General features: G+C 36.7%; 4 protein-coding genes and 1 long non-coding RNA gene across 8 annotated transcripts; 3 read left to right on the forward strand and 2 right to left on the reverse strand.

Moving 5' to 3' along the window:
* Window positions 1–411: 411 nt before the first annotated feature.
* On the reverse strand, window positions 412–11,955 carry LOC147477909 (protein DETOXIFICATION 40-like). Of its 4 annotated transcripts, XM_086581682.1 has the most exons (8): window positions 11,281–11,955; window positions 10,537–11,168; window positions 10,320–10,376; window positions 9,881–10,119; window positions 9,370–9,488; window positions 9,165–9,251; window positions 5,838–5,968; window positions 412–500 (listed from the first exon to the last, which is right to left on the reverse strand). In XM_086581682.1, exons 1-8 carry the CDS (start codon window positions 11,761–11,763, stop codon window positions 476–478), a joined length of 1,773 nt encoding a protein of 590 aa, XP_086437808.1. In that variant the 5' UTR covers window positions 11,764–11,955; the 3' UTR covers window positions 412–475. The 4 variants fall into 4 exon arrangements, with proteins under 4 accessions (XP_086437808.1, XP_086437809.1, XP_086437810.1 ...); XM_086581683.1 differs by lacking the exon at window positions 5,838–5,968 and having other exon boundaries at window positions 11,281–11,952; XM_086581684.1 differs by lacking the exons at window positions 5,838–5,968; window positions 9,370–9,488 and having other exon boundaries at window positions 11,281–11,952.
* LOC147477910 (uncharacterized) lies at window positions 5,964–7,709 on the forward strand. The gene is made up of 2 exons (XR_015207207.1): window positions 5,964–7,184; window positions 7,265–7,709. It is a non-coding gene; the product is annotated as an uncharacterized LOC147477910 (long non-coding RNA).
* A 662-nt stretch (window positions 11,956–12,617) lies between the features above and the next one.
* ABCI8 (ATP binding cassette protein 1) lies at window positions 12,618–16,561 on the forward strand. Its single transcript, XM_086581686.1, has 2 exons — window positions 12,618–14,097; window positions 16,103–16,561. The coding sequence occupies exons 1-2, from the start codon at window positions 12,670–12,672 to the stop codon at window positions 16,319–16,321; spliced, it is 1,647 nt and encodes a 548-aa protein (XP_086437812.1). The 5' UTR covers window positions 12,618–12,669; the 3' UTR covers window positions 16,322–16,561.
* A 2,483-nt stretch (window positions 16,562–19,044) lies between these two features.
* LOC147477912 (uncharacterized) lies at window positions 19,045–19,517 on the forward strand. The gene is made up of 3 exons (XM_086586112.1): window positions 19,045–19,092; window positions 19,210–19,327; window positions 19,416–19,517. The coding sequence occupies exons 1-3, from the start codon at window positions 19,085–19,087 to the stop codon at window positions 19,515–19,517; spliced, it is 228 nt and encodes a 75-aa protein (XP_086442238.1). The 5' UTR covers window positions 19,045–19,084.
* A 38-nt stretch (window positions 19,518–19,555) lies between these two features.
* Window positions 19,556–20,629, reverse strand: LOC147477913 (uncharacterized). The gene is made up of 2 exons (XM_086586113.1): window positions 19,879–20,629; window positions 19,556–19,827 (listed from the first exon to the last, which is right to left on the reverse strand). The coding sequence occupies exons 1-2, from the start codon at window positions 20,627–20,629 to the stop codon at window positions 19,556–19,558; spliced, it is 1,023 nt and encodes a 340-aa protein (XP_086442239.1).
* Window positions 20,630–21,182: the final 553 nt, after the last annotated feature.

Raw genomic sequence — 21,182 nt, forward strand, 5'->3', positions numbered from 1 at the left:
TATCATTCAAATACATATCTCAATTTCTTCCATTTTCCTATTTATTGAATTAATGTATTAACATGATCGAAGAAAAAATTTGTTGAATGAACATGTTAAAAGGTCTAAGTTATTTACTGAATTAATATATTTCAAAATAATTGCTAAATGAATATATTAACTGGATAAAAAATGGTTATCCTAAAAGAAAATCCGATTATATAATTTAAATTTCCGATTTACTTCCGTATTTTGTAGATTTCAAAATTTCCAAACTTTCAGAATTCGAAAAAAAAATTTATCATCCAAAAATAATTGAATTGGATTTTGAAAAAATATTGTAATCCGAAAAAATTGAATTTTTTTTCGAAAACCTATTATCCGATCCGATCCAAAATCACCCCTAGACACTTCAAAGTCCAAAGTACTCACTACACTCTCAATCTTTCTTCAATAACCTATTTTAGAAGTGGTTCTTTCTTGTTATCCCATTTATTCAACCTGAGTAAAGCCTCGTCCACCTGCATAAATCAAAACAATTGCGAACATCCGTAAGAAAGTCTAAAAAAAATTTATTTATAAAATATATTAATAGAACTCCAAATTGGACATTGTTTGCAACCATATGTGGCTGTCCTCCCTCTTTTTCTCCGCATCACTAAAATATTATGATATATATATTCAAAGCATGAAATCTAGTGAAATTGTATGAGAGAGATCAAGTTATCAACTGATGCATTTTTTGACAAAATTGATTCTACCCCACTTGATAATGTGTGATGATTACTTAAGAAAACAACTATTTTGTCACAATAAAGCCAAAAGAAATCAGCTTTGACGATGTGACGACAAATCATTTTCAAGTGATACCGAATCAGTCAAGACAACGATTAGAGGCTGTGGTCAGAAGGCGTGATTGGAATACAATATATTATTCAGTATATTATATAAAGAAGGGTAGATTTTGTTGAAAATACTTTTTATACAACGTTTTATATAATATTTTTTATCGGACTGTTTAAGATATTTTAAGGACTAATTTTTTATAGATAAGATATTCTCATCATAGATATGACCTCCACAAAAAATCAGGTTCTTTAAACATTTTTAAGTTTGTCAAAAAAAAAAAATTACAAAATCGATATTTCTAAACCGTTAATAAAAATTCATAGGTTGAGAACAATTTTTCTCCTAGTTAGGAGTTTTCAAATGAACTAAATTTTTGTAGAGATGATCTCCGTAGTGTGAAGATCATATCTACAAGGAATCAATACTTTATTTATATTTTCAAGAGGTATTGTATAAAATGTTGTATAAAAAGTGTTGTAAACAGAACCTACCCGTTAACAAAAATTCTATATTAACAAACAACTTTGAGCAAACAATTGTGAACAAATTAACGTGGTCATGTTGTAGTGGGAGTTAACAGTGCAACATTCATATTGCAATGGTATTTGATAGGGCAACATGGCTACTATTCTTAACAAATTGCTATGGCAGTGCAACATATTGCAATGAGATATGATAGTGCAACACCCATGTTGCAGAGGTAAATAGTGAGATTTGATATTGCAACATCTATGTTGCAGAGTTAGACTTAATAGTGCAACACCCATGTTGCAGAGGTAAATAGTGGGATTCGACAGTGCAACATCTATGTTGCAGTGAGATTTGATAGTGCAACACCCATATTGCAGATGTAAATAGTGCGATTTGACAGTGCAACATCCATGTTGCAGAGGTAAACAGTGCAACATAGTAATGAGAGTTGACACTACAACATCCATGTGGCAATGGTAATTGACACTGCAACATGAATGTTGCACTGCCACGTCAGTTTGTTCACAATAATTTGTTCATATAGAACAACTCTACCCTTATCAAGTTTTAAAAGAAATTATTCAATGCCTTTAAAATAGACTACTTCATCATTTGAGTTTTTATTTTCATTTATACTTTTAAGTTGAAATAAGGTAAAACACATTCATAAGGGACGGTTGTGTAAATTCAAATCGAAAACCAAATACACACAATGTATTGAATTGTACGTTATATTTATTACTCATAAATTTGGCTTTAATTACCATAAATAAATACAAGGAAACCTTTCCCTTCATCTCTTTCTCAATCTCCACTCTACCTCCTAAAAATCGATCAATTCAAATCAGTTGTTTTCTTTACTAGTTGGATCTGAATTGGGTGAGTGAATTATGACCATCAATTTTATAGTATTGAATTTGTTAAATTTTACAAAACCATAATTATTAAAAAAAAATATCTTAAATTTGGTAAAATTTGATCAGTTTCACACTTTAACTTATCCACAATCAAATGATCCACTGAAATAAAGCATTGCATTCTCTAATACATTCTAATCTAGACACTACTATGGTTGCTAAATTTGCATTAATGGGTGCATGACTGCAATATATGTTATATGGTTGAACTATGGAACTATATATATCTATGAATCAATCTTCAACGTGGTTGTGAGGAACTAATATACACAACCAATGTATATTATGCACGTATCCAACACAGCTTCACAAAATTATATCTAGACCTCAACCAGGTCGCTCATATCTAGACCTTAGCCATGTCACTCATATCAAGACCTCAGCCAAGTCTTGTAACGCTCAGAGAAGGAAAAAACAGTCGTTACAATAATTTTGTAACAACAACCATGCACTCATTTATCCTCCATTTAAGCTCATTCAAGTCTCACATTAAAAGGGATTGACAAAAGGTCATGTGCTATAAATCACAAGGGAAGGACCAAAGGAAAGGGGAGAGACCTTGATGCTCACATTCTCTCCACCTCCAATTCAATCACTCAATTTCAATATAAACTATGTCTGACTTGATTCCAGTTCACTGGAAAACTGGATGCGTGGCAATTTCGATCATTTTAACTCATTCATAATATCACCAATCTCATCTATCCTTGATGCTCATAGGTTGATCAGGTTAAAGTTCTTTCAATAATGAACATTTACATTGGCGCCGTATGTGGGTCGAATTTCTTGGAAATTCACCTACTTAAAGTTCTATTTCGTCAATCAACTATCAAGAACCTTCAATTTCCAAGACCATGAATCGTGGATCAAAAGCCGTGAATGGATCACTCAACGAAAATTAGCAACTACAATATTGCTACATCAGATAAGCAAACTCATTTCCTATATTTGTTTTACTTTTGGATCCGAATTATAATTATTTTTTAGAGCTACCATAACTCAGGAACACAGTTTTTCTGGTCTGTCGTAACTTGATAGACCAGTTCACACACTATCTATACTATGAGTGTGCTCCAGCTATCGCTAGAATACATATCACAAGTCTTATATCAAGACCTTAGCCAGGTCGCTCATATCATGATCAAGACCTCAGCAAGGTAAGGGTGGAATTCGAGCTGAGAGGCTCGGGCTCAACTCGGAGCTCACTTGTTTAACTATATGAGTCGAGCTCGAGCTCAAATTAAAGCTCGTGTAACAAATGATCTTGATGAAGCTCGACTCCTTTAGCTCAAATATCATATTTGTAGGCTCGACTTGTTTAAACTCGGCTCGAGCTCGCTCGTTTAACTATATGAACCAAGCTCGAGCTCAATTTAAAGCTCGTGTAATTAACAAGCCGAGCTTGAGCATGGTAAAACTCGGCTTGTTTAGCTCGAATTCCACCTTTACAGCCAGATTGCTTATATAAAGACCTCAGTCATGTCACTCATATCAAGACCTCAGCTAGGTTGCTTATATCAAGACATCAGCCAGGTCGTCACGTATATTGTGCCACCTAATTGCAAGCGTCTAAATCAATTTTCATGATCAAGTAGAGTTGAACCCAAAACTAGGGGCTAGAAAGTTGTGCTAAACGGAAGGAGCAAATTAGATCGATTGCACTGTGAACGGGAGCTTGCAACAACCATATGTGCATGTACAATCCGACTACGAGTTGAGCTCAATGTTCAATTTATCTCCAAATTACCATTTATTTGTTCTAATTCCTTTTGGATATTAGTTCGATCTAGTGTAGGTCAATCAGGTTCCAAACTAGGGGCTAGCCACAGCCTTCTCCGAACTGGGGTTAGTCATTGCAATCTAAACAGGTCAATCAAGTTCCAAAACTGGGGCTAGCTATAGTCATGCCAATTCAAGGCTAACTATACATCAACTGCGATCTCAAAATCAAAACGCTCTCTTGAACTACAATCTTCTCACTAATTGAGGACATATATCTCTAGGATCAATTCAGTGCAGAAATTAGAACGCTCTCTTGAGCTACAATTTTCTCACTAATTAATGACCTATACTCCTAGGATAAATTCAATGTAGAAATCAGAATGCTCTCGTGAGCTACAATTTTCTCACTAATTGAGGACCTATACCTCTATGATCAATTCAATGCAGAAATCATAATGCTCTCTTGCGCTACAATCTTCTCATTAATTGATTACCTATACTTCTAGGATCAATCCATTGTAGAAATCAAAATGCTCACTCAAGCTAAAATTTTCTAACTAATTGAGGACTTATATGTCTAGGATCAATTTCGTACAGAAATTCAAACCAGAACGCTCTCTTGAGTTACAATCTTCTCACTAATTGAGGACCAACACTTCTAGGATCAATTTTGGTACTTGTCAAAGCAGCATCACTTGCATCTTTCAGTTATTACCTCGTGTGCTTCCCACATGTGGAATTAATCTCTCATCAGATCGTCCTACAGAATAAGAACGACCTAATGAGAGGAGATTATGTGAAGGAATAATATACACAACAAATGTATATTATACACGTGTCCATCAAAGCTTATCACAAAATTATATATGGACCTCAGTCAGGTTGCTCATGTCAAGACCTCAGCCAGGTCACTCATATCAAGACCTCGAAGTCTCGTAATGCTCAGAGAAAGAAAGACAGTCGTTACGGCAATTCTATAACAACAACCTGTGTACTCAATTATCCTCCATTTAAGCTCATTCAAGTCCCACATTAAAAGAGATTGACTAAAAGTCATGTGCTATAAATAACAAGGGAAGGACCAAAGGAAAGGGGATCAGAGAGAGCTCAATGCTCACATTCTCTCTACCTCCAATTCAATCACTCAATTTCAATCTGAACTACGTCTGACTTGATTCCAATTCATCGGAGAACTGGATGCGTAGACAATTCAATCACTTGAACTCAGTCATAACATCACCAATCTTATCTATCCCCTATCCTCATAGGTTGATCAGGTTAAACACAAAATAAACATTTATAGTGTCATCTACCCACGACTCTGCCAGAGCTATTGTAGAGAAGTTCTGAGCTTCTTTTGATTTGAGACTTCTCTTTTTGGTTAAATATCCGAGGCATGGTGTTCTTAGAAGTATTAAACATGATATACAAAATCTGCCTGAATCAATAGAATGTGCAACTCATGTCTTCGATAAATGAGCTCATGTTTTCAACTATATATGCATTTAATTTTTTTTTATTCGCCTTTTCTTATTCACACGTATTTATTCACAATTAGCAGGTAACAACTTATATATATAAAGACTATTGCATCCTTATCGGTGACGATATGCATTAAAATCAAGTATCAAGCACTTTTCTTATTTTTGTTTCGCCTGCGTATATCTTTCTGCTTGGATTGTGTCGCAACTCACATGTGACAACCAATCTAAAACTGTTGAATTGTTTATGACCAAAAGATTTCAAGTTTGCGAAGTCTAACTAATGTGTTAGTATATTCATAACTGCGTGATGTTCAGGTTGAACAGGATAACTTTATGATGCTATGTTACTCAAATTGAATTAACTAACAATCCTATAACAAAAAAATATTCTATTAAGATAGTGTTGGGTATGCACCTTTTACAATAATGTCTATTCTTATACCTATAGTGCCATATAGGTTTAAAATGGCAGGCTAGATTTGCTGGAGATGATGCTCCAAGTGTCAAGTGCTCAATTTTGATTTGTTGATCTTGCAGCATAGATACCTACATAACCCTCAAGCCATTAGAAGAAGGCAGGTCAATACCATCAAGTGAATCAAAGCTGAATAGCTTTGTCGTCATTGCTTTAGTAGCTCATATCTTAACATTATGTCATTATACAGTTTATTAAGAGTGATAACAAAAGGTGTTATTGCTTTCTTAGTGTCCCTTCTTTTGTTCATATACATGCCAGTTCTTACAGAAACTTAATTTAAATTAGGTTGATAATAATTGCAACTCTTATTGTTTTTGAGTGTGTCAGCTGGTAGCTGCTTTTAGTTCCAACTATCTATTTAAATACATTTGCTAATAAAAAACAAAATGTATGTATAAGCGATCTAAGCAAAATTCTATACATTTTTTTATGAATTTGTTGTTGTATCCCTATAATCATTGGATTTCAGTTTCTGTGATGATTGAAGTTGCAGGTTTAGCCAGCATAAGTTGTTCACCGAAGCATGTTTCATGTTGCTATAGTTCTCTTCAGACAATGTTCAAGACTTACCAGACTCGAGCTTATGCAGTGTTATTTGGAGATAGTGGATTTAGTCCATTCTGTGAGTTTGAGTGAAGCCTCTAAAGTAGGATTGATTAATTAATGCCTAATCGACATCTAGGTGCAAATGGATTTCAAACTTCCATCGTTTTGGATTAATGTCTTTTTCTGACCGGTTGTAGATTTGGATGTGGATGAGTTGGTGAATTGGTTGCATTAAGAAAGTGGAGAAAATACAGACATTAAATCTTACGATCGTCGATCGTCGTGAGGACTACTCAAATCACCAGGAATATTTCCTTATCCAATTTTAATTTTTAGATAACTTGGAACTTCTGGGATTCTTTTGGGTGTTTTTTTCATTATTTTTTATTTTTGTGTATGTTTCTCAAATCTGTGAGGTCAGTTGTTTTGGTTAGGATTTATGTTGTTTTTTAGGTGAACATTGTTGAAGTGTGATTTACTGATATCTATGGGGTCAGTTTAGGTATTTGGTGATAGTGTAGTGGTGAAGGCTTTCAACATGTTCATAGCTAGCTGTTAGTCTGTGTCGGATATCGAAGTGGTTTTGTTGGAGTTGTTCATTTTTTATGGGAAGGAATTTCTTAGAAAAAATTAACATGGTTAAGAAGGAATTTAGAAACTAAGATTGTAAGTTTATTCTAGGGTACAACTGGAAAACAAGAAATGCGTTTTTTAGCCTCCCTCAACACTTTCCAACAGGTAATTAGTTTTTTCTTTTTATTAGACATCATCTATATTAGTGTATTTGTTTTATGGTGCTTTTCTGTTTCTACTTACAGATTGGTATCTACTTATTGGACCATGTTGAGTCATGAGCAGTTTACATGTAACGAGGAGTCTCAAAAATTACAACCGTTTGGTCAAGAATGGAGCTTTACATGACTTAATTGATGTCACGCTCGAAAGGTTGTTTACAAAGACATCCACAGATCCAACAAGCTCAGAATAAATTACACCATTTTCAGTTTACTTCACTATTTGTTTTATAATGTTGGGTGTGAGTGTGTGACTTTGTCTATAGATGAAAATGTTAGTTATCTTGCTCTCAATGTGTGGCATTGGTGATGCATGCATATGACAGGCAACAAATGAGAGCACACTCGTCTTTCTTCAAAACATTCACTAGTTCGCTCTCTCTCTTTTCCAGCTCGTCCATTGGCAATTATATTTTAGGGAGTACAGTAGTACACCTACTATTTGGTCAATATTGTTCCTCAAGGCATCTAACAGACCATACTACGCATATATTTTTTTTCATTTACATCTTTTACCAACAACATCTTGATGTTTCGGTATACACAATGTTCACTAACTGAGGGATTGACTTTAATCTATACCCTCCAAAAATCAATTTCACAATCCACATGCCGAGCGCCCTTACAACGGTCTCATCAACGCATAACTACAAAATCCAAGTAGGTCCATAACCTAACTCTTGGTACATATCTTGAGTGCCCTCACAACGGCCTCATACAGTAGTATTCCACCAAAAACGATATTTGATGACTGAGGTGTAAATTTTTATCAAGCCCTCATCAAGACATAGTGAATACGGACACGTTGTTGACATCCAAGTTAACATATTTACATTTTTTTTTTCGTTTTATCAACTACGCTCTAAATCTTTACTAACTACTAGTAACGTTTTTCATGGCATAGCTTGACATAGTGCAGGTCAATTCAACAACTTTTGATCACTGCTCCAATAACCAAGGGCAACCTTCTCTATTTGCTCAACAGTTCCATACAACAACTGAGGCCTCAACTATTTCATCAAATCATAGACAACCGTCTCCTCCAATGACGTCTCGTCTACCACTCATCCAGACTTCTCCAGATTTTTCATCAGCCCATCTTCTACAAAGATGCCCTAACGAGAGAGGGCTATGTAAGGGGCCTCTTACTCCAAGTCGATCATATATAACCAACCTAACTTGGGCAGTCGTCACTATACTCAGGCACTTGTCACTCGGGTAGTCATCACTATACTCGGGCAATCATCACTCGGGCTATCGTCACTATATACTCCGGTACTTGTCACTTGGGCAATCGTCACTCGATTCCACCTCGTGACATCATCACATACTACTGTCATCATTACTACCATTATCTTTAAGTCTCATTTCTGCAGTAATACATGAACCATTACAGACATTTACCATCATTACAGAGTACTCACCATCATTACACCCTATGCCAGCTCAGACAAGCCTAAACACCTATGGCGACTACCCACGTGTCCTTTGTAAAATTCATCTCAACCGCACATATGCAATCATCAGTACACGTGTCGCATCCGATGCACACTTTCAATGCCTATAAAAGTCATCCCCAAGAACTATGTGTGGTTTGATTTGACCCTAACTTGAGGTGTTAACTCAACTTTCACTACCACTTCTAATACACAGACTAGATACTAGGCATCTTCATCCTCATAAAGAGTAGCCATTAACAACAACCAAAACTATCCCCCTTCATCATCCTAATTCAAGAGCTAAGTATCTAATTCAAGAGCTAAGTATTAATTTGGTATAATGTCCTAATAATCATTTAGGATAGATTTAGACATTTACAAACATCATAACAGAATAGACGCTAGAACTTTTTTTCTGTTAAATGAGAGAGACTAGAGGTACAAAATTGAAAACAAAATCTATATAAAGGAGAAGACATTATTACCTCTTTATTCCAATCTGTTCTAAAAGTCACCCACAATAAGATGACGGTCTGCATTGCTGTGCCACCAATCATTCCTGACCAAATTCCCTACACGCATATACATATCAAGAAGTATCAACTATCATAATCATTAAGATTATTTACACATGTTTCTTTTGATTACAGCCCCGTTTTTCTTGATCACACACAATTTAAAGTGGTATACCTTAGCGCCAAGGTTGAATTTAAAACCGAGAAGAACACCTAGAGGAATTCCAACCACATAGTAACATCCTACATTCACATATGCAACAAAAGTTTGCCAACCGCAACCAACAGCGACACCTTCAATCACATATAACTACAATTAATGCACCACCCCCACAGTACGATTTGTGGCCTAGCAAAATTGTGAGTCATCATTTATCACGTTATGTTGTGAACAGCTTGTTTAATTCATACACTGCCAATTTGCTCACAGGCTTCACAGCAAGTGAATATTGACGTGCTAGAGTCTGTGTTCCGAATTGTGAAGGCTGAGCATATGAGCATATCCGCCATTCCAAGGACTACAATGATTTGATATAAATTAACTAAAAAACTTTTGTTTCACCAAGTTTTGAATATATCTTGTTAAATTATGGTCATTTCCATGATAATCGACATTGTAACAATTACTACTGAACATTATTCTTGTGTTTAAGTATATATATGTAATTTTGTATTAATTACTATACCTGTTAAGACGGGTTGGATCCCGTTGAGAATCAGAGTGACACCTAGTAGTGGAGTGAGTTCGGAAACAGCATTGGCTACAGTTTCACCTTCAGTAAAAGCGTAGCTGATGATGTGGCGTAATGCGAGAATTATAATGGCTATAATAACGGCAATGATGAATGATAATACAGTCACAACTATCACAGAAAATGCTGCTGATTTTGGATGCCTAGCTCCAAGCTCATTGCTTACCCTCACACTGCAATCAAGTACACATTAACAATTTGATTTTTCAATTAAATATCATAAGTACTATGATTTAATTAATATGAAACTAGATTTAATTTTGCTAATGACTTGGGCCTACTTCCAGTTTGACAGGTATCATTAACAACATAAAATTCGTATAACTCTTTGGACAAAATAACTAAGGGTGCGAACATTGCTATAACTAGCTACCTTGCTGCGGCATTGAACCCAACTGATATCATGAATACCCAACCATCGATACTCATGCTGCACATGGCAAACAATAAAGCTGTTATGGTTAAAGAAGTTTCTATTCAGAGCAAATTTAATGGTCCAATTTAAGATCACTGATGGCACCATGCTGTAATTATGATGGGATCACAAATCAAATAATTGAGTTGAATAACTTAGAAGTAAAGTTCATTACCAAACTGCTAAAGAATTCAATGCCAGTTCAGGGTTCTTCAGTAGTCCAGCAATCAAAACCAAAATCTGAAAGTACCAAGTCTCCAAACACAGCATCACAGCGGAAGCAGCAGATAATTTCAAGAATCCAGGCAAACCGGAAAATGCCTCTGTACTAAACCCCGCCCATGTGTATTTACACCTTTCACTCTTCACGATATACAAAAACTGCGCTCCCACAATAATCCACCATGATACACTTAACATTAATGATGCACCTAATAACCCAAGACCAAGTTTGTAAGTTAAGAGGTAACTTAATATCAAATGCAGCACTAGTGTTGCTGATGATATATATGCACTTGGAGCTACTATGCTTTGAGATTGCAAAAACTTTTGTATGGGAAAATTCGCGGCGTAAGCGAATATTTGTGGGATTAATCCGTATACGAATATTGCAGCAGCAGATGCAATCTCTGGCGATTGCCCCAGTTTGATCAAAATAGGCCTTGAAAAGACGTATATTATAGCAAGTGGAATCCCTGTTAGCATAAGAAGGATTGTTGATCTTTGAAGATAGACTCCTAGCATATTGTATTTGCCGGCACCAAAAGCTTGACCACATAGAGTCTCTACTGCACTTCCCATGCCAAGCTAAAAACAAAAAATGAACGCCACATGAGGCTGAATCTGTCTAGCAAGCTTTTAGAACGTACTTCTACGAAAACAATAATAATAAGTAGATATTAAAGGATGCTAAACATACCATAAGACCATACGCGAAAATTTGGATACCGGTATCTCCTAGTGAAGCAGCTGCTAATTCAAGATTACCAAGATGACCAGACATGATTTGTGTGGACATGGACATGAGATAGTTGATCATGTACACAATAACAGCTGGAGCAGCTAGCTTGATTAGAAGTTTGAGTTCAATAACCGTAGCTGCTATGATACGATTTAAAGCAGATAGCTCTGTGTTTGATAGTATATCTTCTAGTTCATGGCTAGTTTCTTCATGATGTCCATTCATTTCAGATGGTACCAAAACTTCTTTAGAGTCTGTAAAACTTTGGTGGAGTAGAACATCTTGGTTGGGTTGAGTATCCTTCATGGTGGTGCAGGAGGTGGTGTTGGTGATGTGAGAATAATAAGGCAAGGGGTTTATATTGAGTTTTTTCTGGAATTCTTCAATATCCACTGAAGATTTGAGTGGCTTATATAGCACATAACATTTTGAGCAATGCATTTACTTGTAGGACTGGAGGCCTGCACATAATTTTGATTAGGAATGAATGAAGGACCAGCTGCAACGACTTCAATTTTTGGAGTTGTAATTCACATCACATGTTCAGAAACAATGAAGGTGGGATACCTAGAACATGAACTTTGCAAAGTGTAAAACACTTGATTCATGCCATGATTGCACAGTTTGGGTTGGTTGCAAATTAATGTCAATGAATTTAATAGGACTATTTCCCTTCATATTTACCTTATCGGTGAGAAGCTACTAGGGATTGCATAATGCAAATGTGACTTTAAAATAATGTTTTATTCCATTTGAATATAAAAAATGAAAACAATATCCAAAAAAACACGTCGGAAAGAATGAAACATTCCGTCCAAAAGCAACAAAAAATAAATAAATAAAAACAGTTGAAAAACTCGCGGAATAGAATGAGACATCTTGTCCGAAAAAAAAAAAAAAAACACACAAGAGGAAATTAAATGTTCCGTCCGAAGTTAACAACTCAACAACTATCTCCGTAGCAAGTGCTATCCTCATTGTTATTTAGTGAAAAACTACTCTCATTATCACTCTTGAATTGGGCCATTGTCTTTGGCTCCTAAGAATGACAATTTGCTATTTTCCCTGAAAACTGCTTGCATTGGGAATGCTCTTAAAACTAATTGGGAACGCTCTTAAAGCTAGTTAATTGTAACAATCGTTACATTGTTGTTGGGATTTAAAAAACTTATCAAAATCTCGACATTTCGACAAAATTGGTTTCCACATCGAAATGTTTGACATATTCAAGGCATGTGTTAAGTGTCGCGCACCACACGCCACATAATAAAAGGCAAACATAATAAATCATGTGGCTCTAAAAACTAGTCAAAGCCTTAAAACTCAAACAAACACAAAGCCTCATCCATGGCTTCTCTACTTGCAAATGGGATTTCCAGCTTCACACCACAACAACCATCACACGAACCAACAAAACTAATCAGACACTCTTTTTTAAAATCAAATTCTCTAAATCCCCATCCTCTTAAATCTCAAAACCATAAACAATTCACAATGATCAGAGCAGATGTTGAACTTGACAAAAAAAGTAAGTCTTTTTCCTCTTCTACTACTTCAGATAATGATGCAATACAGAAGTTTTTAAATAAAGATTATAAATATGGGTTCTTTTCTGATATCGAATCAGTTTCGATTCCGAAAGGGTTATCAGTTGATACAATTAGATTAATTTCTAGTAAAAAAAATGAACCTGAATGGATGCTTGAGTTTAGATTGAAATCATTTGAGAAATTTTTGAAATTGAAAGAACCCAAATGGTCTGATAATAAATACCCTTTGATTAATTTCCAAGATATTTGTTATTACTCGGAACCGAAAAAGAAACCTTCTTTGAATAGTCTTGATGAAGCTGATCCTGAGCTTTTGAAGTATTTTGAGAGACTGGGTGTGCCTTTAAGTGAACAGAATCGATTAGCTAATGTTGCGGTTGATGCTGTTTTCGATAGTGTTTCTATTGCTACGACACATAGAAAGGCGTTAATGGATAAGGGAGTTATATTTTGTTCGATTTCTGAGGCTATTAGGGAGTATCCGGAGTTGGTTAGGAAGTATTTGGGTAAAGTTGTTCCTTGTGAAGATAATTACTATGCTGCGTTGAACTCTGCGGTGTTTAGTGATGGGTCATTTTGTTATATTCCGAAGGATACTGAGTGTCCAATGCCGATTTCTACTTACTTTCGGATCAATGCGATGGAAACTGGACAATTTGAGAGGACACTTATAGTTGCTGAGGCGGGAAGTAAAGTGCAGTATTTGGAGGGGTGTACAGCGCCTTCTTATGATAAGAACCAGCTCCATGCTGCTGTGGTTGAGTTGTATACGGCAGAAGATGCACAGATTGAATACTCCACAGTGCAGAACTGGTATGCAGGAGATGAGGAAGGAAGAGGTGGGATTTATAATTTTGTTACTAAGCGTGGTCTTTGTGCTGGTGATCGCTCAAAGATTTCATGGACTCAGGTTGAGACTGGGTCTGCCATTACTTGGAAGTACCCGAGTGTGATTTTGGAGGGTGATGATACGGTGGGTGAGTTCTACTCTGTGGCATTGACGAATAATTATCAACAAGCGGACACTGGGACAAAGATGATACACAAGGGGAACAACACGAAAAGTACTATTATCTCCAAGGGTATCTCAGCTGGGAAATCGACAAATTGTTATAGAGGGCTTGTTCAGGTCCAGTCAAAGGCAGAGAATGCTCGAAATATCTCGCAGTGTGATTCAATGCTTATTGGTGATACTGCCGCCGCCAACACCTATCCTTACATTCAGGTAGTTTATTTTAAGTACATTTTATTTTGTTATTTTTGTTAGAATTGTTCTCTACTCCTGTGTTACTTTGGGTTTGATTGTTTATTTTTTTTCAATGAGCTAATGATTGAAGTTCTTTAACCAAATGTTAGCATCATTGTTTTATCATTTTATGAATATTGATTTGAGAAAACAACTACAGTGTCTCCTCTTATGATACTCTCGACCATAGGCCAGCTTATAAAAGAAAGAGCTGCATTTTTGCAAATGGCATACGAACGTTTACCAAAATTTATTTGCTTGTAGATAATCTGAGCAAGAGAGTGAAATTATATCCATATCTTCTTACGTATGTGTTTTTTAAGAATTGTGCAACAAGTTTTGGTAGTAGAAAAAATCATTGATGATATAATTAAAGATTTTTACCAAGTAGCTCAATTTCTTAAGTTTTCGCGTGACAGTGTGCGTCAAATGGATTTGAGATATTCTGAATCGTAACTCAAAAAACCAAATATGATTAACGTGGCTTTAGGAGTGATGGGGTATAAGGGTGTAGATTAGAAGAAAGGATGCGGAGATCCTCAAAAGAGAAAATAGAATCAAGAAGAAGAATTGAAGTTTGAAGAATTGTAGAAGTTGAGGGAGAAAAGTATAATAGGTTTTTTGGAGATTTGATAATTTGATAATTGATAATTGGTTGAATCTAAACAAACTACATTGGCCTCCTTATATAGATTAGCCAAACTTGATAACCAAGAAAGAAAAATATTAATTCTAATAAAACTCAAATAAGATACTACTAATTAAATAACCTTTCTAATTCTATAGAACCCAATCTTATTGTCCTACATCAAGGAGCCGTTGCTAGAAAGGAAGAAGTATACAATTATCTTATGGTGTCCAAAGAATATGTTGTGAGATTGAGTCGTTGAGAGGGTGGAGAAACTGTAAATTTAGTGCTTTCTCCTTTCTTGGTGCGCCTGGGGTTGGGTGGGGGGAGGTTGGTTCTTTTGTACTAGTCAATTGGTGGTGGCCGTGTTACATTATTTGTCTAGTTCGAAATTGTAGGCTTTTCATAGGTAACACTGCATCTCGGATACGCTTGGGTAAGTTAATGGGAAATGAATGGAGCATTTGGGGCAGAAAGCAAGCTATGACTTTCAAAAGCATATAAAACCATTCAAAACAATGAATTTATGATCCATTAGCAAAACATATTTCAATGGATTCTTGTATTTGTACGTCACATAGTTGGAGTGTTTCTGTGGAGTTGGAGCAAGTGTGGATGGAACCGTTGAAATCAATTTATTTCACACCCAATTACACAAATGCCTCGCAAGGAAATATACCTTGTCCATATTGTGGTTGGATTGTTACAGTGGAGAGGGGAGATTTAAGGTGTCTGACTGGGTTCTCTCTGTCTCTGCCTCTAAGAAATGTTCTGGTCCATGATCATCAGGATGACTTTTATAGAAGCTGCATCCCCAGTTAGATTTTAATGATAATGACTACACCAGTCAAGGGAGGAACTATCTATCACCTTTGATTCAGTTTGTGCCTTTGATCAAGGGAAATGCAAAGTAGCTATAGTAGCTTTTCTGGTATTGAGAGTAAGATTGATCTTGTGCAGAAAGGGGTATCTGCTGTGCAGGTTGGGATGTGACTGGTAGCAAACCTTGATTGATCCTAGCAAAGTGATGCACTTCTCAGCTGTGTTGAGAAAGTGTCCCACTATTGCCTGTAGAATCATTTGAACATCTAACATTTGCTGTAGGTCATATCTATACTGCACAAGTGGAATATTGGTTCTATGCTGAACAAGTGAAATATTGGTCATTTGAGCAAGTGGAATATTGGTTATGTACAGTTAGATAAACCAGAGTTTCAGGAAAGGAGGAAGCAAAATGTTCATCTATTATCGTCTAGTTTGTATAGTTTGTTGCAATTTGAAGGTAGGAAATGTAGTACATTTGGGTAGCTTCATATGCATTTTTTCTAAGTTATTTTGTTTTTTTCACTTTAACAGGCAAAGAACTCGACAGCTCGTATTGAGCACGAAGCAAGCACCTCCAAAATTGGTGAAGATCAGCTATTCTACTTCCAGCAAAGAGGAATTGACCACGATAAGGCTGTGAAGACCATGATTTCTGGATTCTGTCAGGATGTCTTCAACAAGCTCCCTGCTGAGTTCAGTGTTGAAGTGAATGAGCTCATGAGCATAAAATTGGAGGGATCTGTGGGGTAGAAGATGAGCAGACTATTGATCTGCTGCTTACTGAAGATGTACAGAACATCCCTAAATGATCAAAATGGAATCTCTGTAATGTGTTTTCTCACGTTTAAAACTTTGGGTTACTGTCGTAGTTCACTTTGTTGTAGTAAATATGTAGTATAGTAAAGTATCTCCTGTAAAGTATTTTGAGAGTTCAAACGACAAGTTGTGTATCCTTTGATTTAGTATAACTCAGATTTCAGATTCATTTTACATCAAGTGTTGTGTATGCGTACATAAAATCGCCAAATGAACTGGCTACGTGCTGCATTTGTGCATGTATGATTCGTTTTATTTTCCGATGCCCACACATTCGATGCAGCAGATCTCCAGATTTTGAAGCAACGAAGATCCTATCAAGCCCACTCAATGTAGCCTGTATGGCCGTAGGAACTTATTCTAGATGCTATCCTGAGATCTCCTGTTCTGTCAGTCAAGAAATAATGAGGTAAATAGAAAAAGGATTTCAGTGTGGTAGCCTTGCCTTCAAGGGATGGGGGCGGGGGCGTGGGCGTGGCCGCAAGTGCCAACCAAACGAACTGGGCCCCGCAACAATACTTTTAGATCACAAATTGAGTAATCCTTAAGACATGAACCTAAATTCCTAACTAGACGTGAAATTCCAAGTTGCCGTTTTCTTGTTGGCATGAGAGACTACTTGATAAATAAACCACTTATTGTCTGGTATATTTTTATCTTGTTCTCAGCAATTAAATGGCCCAGACAAGACAACTAACTTCATATATATAATTTTCCCCAGCTTAGCCGCTATAAAGAACGCAAACACGCACTTGCAGTTCAAGCCTCTTGGGAACCCCTCGAGACGATTTCAAGTTTTTACCAGGCGAGCGTGGATGCCCTACCTCCTGACTACAGGCCAGTTCCAACTCCGTAGTTTGCTTCAGTGTATTCCCGCGGAGACCAACACTATTTGTTTCTGCGGAGACCGACACTGTTGCAATCAGCGTTGGGAATCAGATGCTGTTAATTAGTTTCTGTGCAGATACCAAACGCTGTTTCATTTCACGTATGAGACCAAAAGCAATCTCATCATCTCATCGACTTCAGTATTGATCAGTGAAATTTCGACATATTTTAGCTGATATTGGTTTCAGCAAATTCCAAAACATTCAAAGGAAATGCAAACAAACAAATATTTCACGACGCTAATTTCTGAAACTCAACATAAACCGGCAGAGGGAAAGTTGGCAACATGGACACTCCAAAAGAGAACAATAGGGAGTGCATGTTTTGTTGTCATTTATTATGAAATGGAATCAAAACTATGAAAACGAGACATTGAATACAAATCTGTGGAAATTAGGAAAGTAGTAACTCATCTTTTTCTTTTTTACTGAGCTTGCCTGTATATAGTATAGAGTATAAACACATAACAATTGCATGTACACTCAAATTGTTTGACAGCCTCAGTAATACACACTCAAAATCCCCAACTTTATAGTTTAAACACTTACCAGAAATGTTCTTCAAGAACAATTTGTAAGCAATTGTTGGTAGGATAACTTGTTCAGAACAAGAAAAAGACAGTAATGCAAATGCAACTGTAAGCTTTCTTGGTGAATGTCTGCTGCGGCTAGCAGCTCCTACCCCAATATGTCCACTTCTTTGCAGGCTTTCCTGAGGCAAAGCATAATGTTCCTGCAGACAATATACAAGTGTGAAATGAGAGGACAAAGTGAATACTACTCGAGATGGAAACTTAAATCCAACAGGATGCCCATGCTCCTTCATCCGAATATACTTTTCAAATGTATAGTATACAGATGGTACCTTCGGGCATTTCAGGCTGATCTTCCTCAAAAGGGGTGCAAAGGGTCTTGGCTGCTCCGCTCTCACCCTCTGTACGCGCTTTCACGTCTATCTCAACTTCCTGGAGAACAAAACATCAGTATGGGAAGAAGATGATGGCTGTCATTTTCAAAGTTGGGCTTTAAATGTTCTTTGAAGCCCATTGACTTTCAAACGCCCAAGGGTATTCTAGCCATTTGAGAAAATAGAAAAAGATTAAATAGTTTGACCACAGTCAACTAAGACGACTAATGGTCAACAGAATAGATAGAAGTAGAACTAAAACCTAATAATCGATAATTTTAGAACAAAAACCTAAAATACTCCATAAAAAATAAGACTAAAGTCTAAATAACCCATTTTAAAATGTGTCAAGCATCTGCATTTAAAAATGTGTTAAGTTTATAACGTAGTTGGTTTAATTTTTGTGGTTTTTGTTTGTGATATCACATATTAAAATAAAAACCATGTGATTAGAAGTAAATTATATTACTTTATTTTTAGTGAAAATATTTGGTAGTTATTTAAGGGTAAAAGAGATAATAAAGCGGTTATACAACTCAATAACTAAATTGTCCACTTCCACAAAACGTGAGCAGTTATAGTTATAGTCAAAGCCTGAAAATCCTATTTTTTTTTGTACAAGTAGTTTTTACTATAAAAAAGGGTAAATAGTAGTAAATCTATAAAATAATATTCTTCGATCTTTTAAATACAAACTTTTCTAAAACAAGCTTCCTAATCCAAAACCACCCCTTGAATATTTGGGCCTTACACTTTTGTTGGGCCAATTTTTATGGGCCCCAAATAATAGAAAAAACCCAATGGGCCTTGCAAGTTAACAATGCAATTCTCTCTCTCTCTCAAGTCTGAATGCTGAAAAAATGCAATCTTCCCGGCAAAAATCGCCACCTCTCCTTAAAAGCCATGAAGATGTACGTACTAATTTCTCACTCTTTCACTAAATTAATAGTTTGGGATTTTCTTAATTTATGGTTTAAGTTTACTTGTATGCAAACTTTTCATTTTTACGTATTTATATATATATATAGATTACAAACCAATGATGGGGCACTTACAAATTTCGAAGTTCTCGATTTTTTACGTTCTAGAGGCGCGTCGACTGACCCCACCAGGGTTATTGCCAATGTAGCTCAATCTGAGTTTCAGGTAAGTTGGTATAATTTGTTGAAAAGAAGGATGGAGAGATTTTGTTGTTGTGGTTAAGTTTGATTGAGTGGTTTTGTATTTGTGATAGTTTTATGATTATTTGGTTCAAAGTGCTGCATGCAATCAAACACGAGAAAGTATTAATGAATTTTTGAGATGCTGTGAAAAGTTTTTTTTTTTAAGCATTTAGAGGTTAGGCAGACCTCGACCTGTATTAAAAGAAAAAACTCATGTTCTCAAGTACAGTTTCCCTTGTGCATCCTCCTTTACTATTTTGGATAGTTCATAGTCTACAGGAGGTAGGAAATACAAAATTGAATCCTCATGTTCCTTGCTTAGCTTAGAGAAGTAGTTAGCAACTCGATTTGCTTCCCTGAACACATGCTTGAAGTCTACCCATTCAAAATGTACCTTCAAACGGTCAAAAGCAGCCACTATGTTAAGGCAGTACCAAGGCGGCTCCTCTGTACCAGTAATAGCTCCTATTGCTCCCTTCGAGTCTGAGCATACACTAATTCATCTCGCTCCTATCTGGATTGCTCCCTTCATACCAGCCTCAACTGCCAGCAACTCTTGGGTGATAACCGATCTTTTAGTCGAGCTCCCTGTAAACCCTAGTTTGACGGCACCAAACTCATCTTGAATAACACCACCATAACCATTAGCGTCTTTTGAGACTGACCCATCCGTGTTGACTAGTAAATCCCCTCGTTGCGGCTTGGACCATTTGCACCATACTGGGGCTCGAGCTGTGTATTGAACTTGGATACCGATCCTGTTCAGTAGGACCTTGGCAGCCACTGTGTCAGGCACTTCAGCTAACATAATTTGAAGATACGTCTTCATCTCCTTCTTGATCTTTGCACATACCTCGCCTCGAAGGTGACTCTTCTGCTGAAATTTCCTCAAGTTCCTCTCTATCCAGATGGCATATATTGTGGCAGAGGTTACTGCTCTAGTAATTTCAGATTCGAGTGAGGCATTACGACAAATCCTAAGGAGGCTATACCACTCGGTAGTCGATGCTTTCACCTGCGTGTTCAAACCTAGCCATCCTTTAACACTAGACCAAACCTCTTTTGTATACGGGCAATCGAAAAAGAGGTGTTTGGAATGCTCCCTAGAAGCATTGCAAAAGCTGCATATCGAGTGGTGGATAATTTTCTTCTTAACCAGTCGGTCCTGGGTGGGTAAGCAATTCGAAAATAACTGCCATCCAGTAAACGAGTGTTTCAATATAACCAACTTACCCCAAACCACTCGATGCCATTTAACTCTTGGTCGGAGCTGTTTCAAAGACATGTACGCTGATTTGACCGTAAATCTGCCTGTAGAAGTCGATGTCTAGATGACTTGGTCCTGCTGTAGCATATGATTTAATTCGGTGCCTTCAATCTTCTTCTTCAGCGCACTATCTGGCAGGCTAGAAACAATGTGATTCCACCTACCATTGGAAATGAGATCACTAACCAAAGCAGTGTGAAGGACCTGTAGCAGTTGAACTGCTTCATCCCAAAATAAGAGTGGAGTGTAATGGCACCATGGGTCATGCCATACATATGTTTGCTCGCCTCTCGCTCTCTGGTGCCTAACAAGCTTCTGAGTAGCTTTGCGGGTCTTTAGGACATTCCTCCAGACCCATGAACAGTCCGCTGGGATCACCATCGTCCGAAGTGTTGCTTCCTGATGTGATGTTCAACTGTCCATTTGACCCATAAAGAGTCCTCATAGCTAGCTATCTTGAACACAAGGCCACAATATGCAGCCTTATTCCACATGATAGGGTCCACAATTCCCAATCCTCCCTGTTCTTTATCCATTCTAGTGAGGGTGTAACTAGCATGGTGCATCTTCG

The sequence above is a fragment of the Coptis chinensis genome, chromosome 9 (genome assembly GCF_015680905.1).
Source record: "Coptis chinensis isolate HL-2020 chromosome 9, ASM1568090v1, whole genome shotgun sequence".
Taxonomy (NCBI): domain Eukaryota; kingdom Viridiplantae; phylum Streptophyta; class Magnoliopsida; order Ranunculales; family Ranunculaceae; genus Coptis; species Coptis chinensis.

Bases quoted from the DNA above. Each gene is read 5' to 3' on its own strand.
- LOC147477909 (XM_086581682.1), bottom strand. From the start codon at position 11,763: ATGCATTGCTCAAAATGTTATGTGCTATATAAGCCACTCAAATCTTCA. The intron at 10,120-10,319 runs GTAGCTAGTTAT...ACTTGATTGCAG, and splicing joins GGGTTCAATGCCGCAGCAAG to TGTGAGGGTAAGCAATGAGC. The intron at 9,489-9,880 runs GTATAGTAATTA...ATGTGATTGAAG, and splicing joins GATCCAACCCGTCTTAACAG to GTGTCGCTGTTGGTTGCGGT.
- ABCI8 (XM_086581686.1), top strand. From the start codon at position 12,670: ATGGCTTCTCTACTTGCAAATGGGATTTCCAGCTTCACACCACAACAA. The intron at 14,098-16,102 runs GTAGTTTATTTT...TCACTTTAACAG, and splicing joins ACACCTATCCTTACATTCAG to GCAAAGAACTCGACAGCTCG.
- LOC147477912 (XM_086586112.1), top strand. The intron at 19,328-19,415 runs GTAAGTTGGTAT...TATTTGTGATAG, and splicing joins TAGCTCAATCTGAGTTTCAG to TTTTATGATTATTTGGTTCA.
- LOC147477913 (XM_086586113.1), bottom strand. From the start codon at position 20,629: ATGTCTTTGAAACAGCTCCGACCAAGAGTTAAATGGCATCGAGTGGTT. The intron at 19,828-19,878 runs GTATGAAGGGAG...GTGTATGCTCAG, and splicing joins GTTGCTGGCAGTTGAGGCTG to ACTCGAAGGGAGCAATAGGA.